Source organism: Mustela lutreola, chromosome 7, assembly GCF_030435805.1.
Source record: "Mustela lutreola isolate mMusLut2 chromosome 7, mMusLut2.pri, whole genome shotgun sequence".
Classification (NCBI taxonomy): Eukaryota; Metazoa; Chordata; class Mammalia; order Carnivora; family Mustelidae; genus Mustela; species Mustela lutreola.
Window position 1 is genome coordinate 57,877,187 of NC_081296.1, and position 3,854 is coordinate 57,881,040.

The 3,854-nt window shown below is 40.6% G+C and overlaps 1 protein-coding gene across 1 annotated transcript; it reads right to left on the bottom strand.

The window, feature by feature from the left end:
• Nucleotides 1–943: 943 nt before the first annotated feature.
• Nucleotides 944–1,885, bottom strand: LOC131836046 (olfactory receptor 11H6-like). Its single transcript, XM_059181062.1, has one exon. It carries the CDS (start codon nt 1,883–1,885, stop codon nt 944–946), a length of 942 nt encoding a protein of 313 aa, XP_059037045.1.
• Nucleotides 1,886–3,854: the final 1,969 nt, after the last annotated feature.

The following is a 3,854-nucleotide window of genomic DNA, read 5'->3' on the forward strand; positions in this document are numbered from 1 at the left end:
CATGTGGTTGTGATTACTGTGAGCCAACAGAGAATCAGCTGTAAATCAGTGGTTTTCCAACTTTAGTGTGTGTAATAACTCACGAGGATAAAATGCAGATTCTAATTCAATAGGCCTGAGATGGGTCCCGAGATTCTACCTTCTAAGAAGATCCCCAGTGATGCCCAGCTAATGATCCCCAAACCACATTTTCAGTTGTAAGAGATGTATAATGTATTTTCAAATGTGCAGGAGTGACAGCACGGTTAGTAAGAAGAAAATAAAATAAAGCAGTTGCATTATTGAGTAAAGGGATTGACGAAGAGAAGGAAGCAGGTAATTTCTTAAGAGATTAACTTTCATCTTGGTGAGGCTCTTCCATTGATTTGATAATCATTTAATGATTGGTCCAGCTACTTTAGACTAACTTCACATACTTCTAGAGGTTTTCTCATTTCATCTGTAGGATATGTAAAATATAGATTGTAATGGAGTTCTCATACTTTCTTTAGATATTATTCTGGCTGTTGATAGGATGACAAGGGTGACAGAATCTAGTGAGGAAATATGAACAAATTTATTTTCTTGATTGAAATTGACATTATTGAAATTTTTGTGCTAGGTGTGATGTTGGGTTCTGGAGTTATAGAAATTAGTAAAACATAGGCCCTGCTCTTAAAAAATTGACAGTCTATTAAGAATAAGGAGGCACGTAGGACTGACTTATGAATAGCTAACTAAAACAGGAAGAAAATCATGTTCAATAGAAGTATACACAATGTGCTATGGAAAAGAGAGTTAATTTCACCTGGGGAAAGGCTTCATTGATGACTGGATATTTAGAATTTTGAAACACCTTCTTCAAAATGTTCACATCTGTTTGCCAGTTTCTTAACTGCTTACTGACAGGAAGCTCACAGTCTGAACTCATCTGGGAATAAGACATTACCATTACAGACCAGTTTTATGAAACTCCTAGAACTTTCTTCAAGGCATCCTTCATTTCTTTATTCCGGAGGCTGTAGATCATGGGGTTGAAAAAGGGGGTCAAAACTGAGTAGAACAGAGTAGTGAACTTCTGCATTCCCTCTGCTTGTCCTGACCCTGGGCTCACATATGTCATCATGACAGAACCATAGAAGAGAAATACAACAGCCAGATGAGAGGAGCAGGTAGAAAAGGCCTTCTTCCGGCCAGCAATTGAGGGCACCTGCACTACGGCCCTCAGCACTAGGGTATAGGAACCTATAATGTAGAAAAAGGTAGCGAAGATGAGGAGGGAACTCATGGTGCCACATATGAGAACTGTCCCTGGGATTGGGACGCAGGCTGAAGCCAAGGCCAGCAGAGGACCCAGGTCACACAGAAAGTCATCAATTACATTTGGGCCACAAAATGGTAGCTGGGTAACAAGTATCACTGGGATCAGAAACCAGAGAAAACCATAGACCCAGCAAAAAATGACCAGGCTGCAGCAAAACTTAATAGTCATGACCGTGGGATAGTGCAGGGGGTGGCAGATTGCCAGGAACCGGTCATAGGCCATGATGGACAGAAATAAACATTCGGTTGTGCCCAGTGAGAAGAAGAAGTACAACTGGAGGAGGCACCGAGCAAAGGAGATGGTTTTGGTATGGGAGAGGAAGTTGGCCAGCATGTTGGGCACATCAGAGTTGACATAGCAGATTTCTAGAAAGGAGAAGTTGGCCAGCAGAATGTACATCGGGGTGTGCAGCCGGCGGTCCCAGCGCACTGCACACACGATGGCCATGTTTCCAAGGAGTGTCAGGATATAAGTCACAAAGAATATGGAAAAGAGGAGGAACTGTATTTCCCAGCAGCAAGGGAAGCCCAAGAGGATGAATTCGCTCACAGTGTGAGAAATATTTCTGGCCTCTGAAGTCATTTCCTTCTGTCCTGTGAGGATTACAGCAGAAGTTACATGTACGGAGGGAATTATGCCTCCTGACTCCTCCCCAGGAGACAGCGCATTTTCTTGACAGGAGAGGGAGACTGGACCAAGGGTTCCTATTTTTTTTTTTTTTTTTTTGGGTGCTCCAAAAATACATTTGTTGAGTATACTCTTCTATAATTGACTCTTCACTTTTAAACTGCATACAGACCACTGTCAATCTATATACTATAAATATTTATATACTATAAATATTGGTAAATATTTTGAAAAAAGTTTTCTTTATGTTAAAATAGAAATTCAGGTACTTCCTTTCTGTATCTCTCATTGGGATGTCCAGTGTGCCCAGCTTTGGAGAACATTCTCCATTGTCTAGCCTGTACAAATAGGTGGCTGACTGAAGATATAAACATTGACATTGACAATTCAACTACAAAACAAATTAGAATTGACAGCTTTACTGAACAAAACAGTACTATCAGGTTGCCTGGGTGGCTCAGTGGGTTAAAGCCTCTGCCTTCGGCTCAGGTCATGATCCCAGGGTCCTGGGATCGAGTCCCTCATCCGGCTCTCTGTTCAGTGGGGGCCTGCTTCCTCCTCTCTCTCTGCCTACTTGTGATCTCTGTCTGTCAAATAAATAAAAAAAATCTTAAAAACAAAACAAAATAGTGCTATAGGATAAGTGATAGAAATGAGAGAACATGAGGCTTTGAAGCCAGCTATGAAAATAACAACAGAGTGACTTTAAGCATGTTCTAATTTAGTTACATCAAGTGACCATTTATAGGCCATTAGTATCTATTCTCTGTGTGTAGGATGCTGCCACATGGGCTCCAGGATTTGATATTATTAGAACCATCTGAGGGAGCCTTTGAAATGTGTGGGCTCCACCTGGGTTTGGGACCCACTGGTATGGCAGAGCACACATTTGGAGACATTACAGTTCTAGGCTTTGTACTACCTAAGGAGTATTTTCTCAGGAAATAGTTTAAGTTTTGAGACTACGTTTCTTTCTCTTTAAAATATGAATAATCATACTTCCACAGCCAGGATGACCTGAAAATTGAGTAAAATTATATATGCAAAAGCAGTTTAAAAATTATAAAATGTTACCAAAATATAAGCTATTCTAAACTGTTCAGGGTTTATTCTGCTTGATGTTATACTCCTTTGTAAATCTTATAAATTAGGCTTATTTTAAAGTGCTAAAGAATGTTTTTCCTTGTGGAATTTTAGCCAGTGACAGGCTCAGGACATGCCTTATGTGTGTTGTGTTCCTGTGTGAGTACATGTGTATGTGTATGAGTAAGAGACGTTTCTCAGTCCTCTCAGACCACACCAAATGCAACTCCCTTAGAAGCTTCTTTTGAAGGCCATTTTTTGCCCATCAGATACACTAGAGGCTTCTTCTCAGTAGACTGTTTCTTGGCAAGGCCACCATTGCAGTCTTAGATGATAGGATCATTTTTCTGATGGCTACATCATAGTGGGTGTTAAGGCTACATACTTCTGACCTGCAGAACTTCCTGGGGGATCCTTTCCCCCCTACCCCCCCATACTTACCTACCAGTCCCATGCCTGGCCCTTCTGTGGGATGTCCTGGGAAATGAGGATCAGACGTATGCAAGGGATCATAACAGAGGAGCACCAACAAATACTATTTCAAAATAGGCCGATTTTTGGAAATCAGCGTCCTTTTCTGGTATTTCTGGATTTTGTGGCTTATTCAGCTCTGGAAAAATTCTGGCTCTTCTTTTGAATACAAGGGAATAGAGAGAAGATTATCTAAATTTTAAGTCTTGACTGAGGTTAAGTTAAACCCAGAAAACGTTTGGAATATGGTGTGTTATCTCTGTTTCACCTTTTTCTTCCTTTCCTATTTTAGAAGCTCAGAAGTCAAATGCTCTATTCTCTTTTTCTTAAAACACCCATTTCTCTGGGGGGGAATATCCAGTAAATTCAT

Bases quoted from the DNA above. Each gene is read 5' to 3' on its own strand.
- LOC131836046 (XM_059181062.1), bottom strand. From the start codon at position 1,885: ATGACTTCAGAGGCCAGAAATATTTCTCACACTGTGAGCGAATTCATC.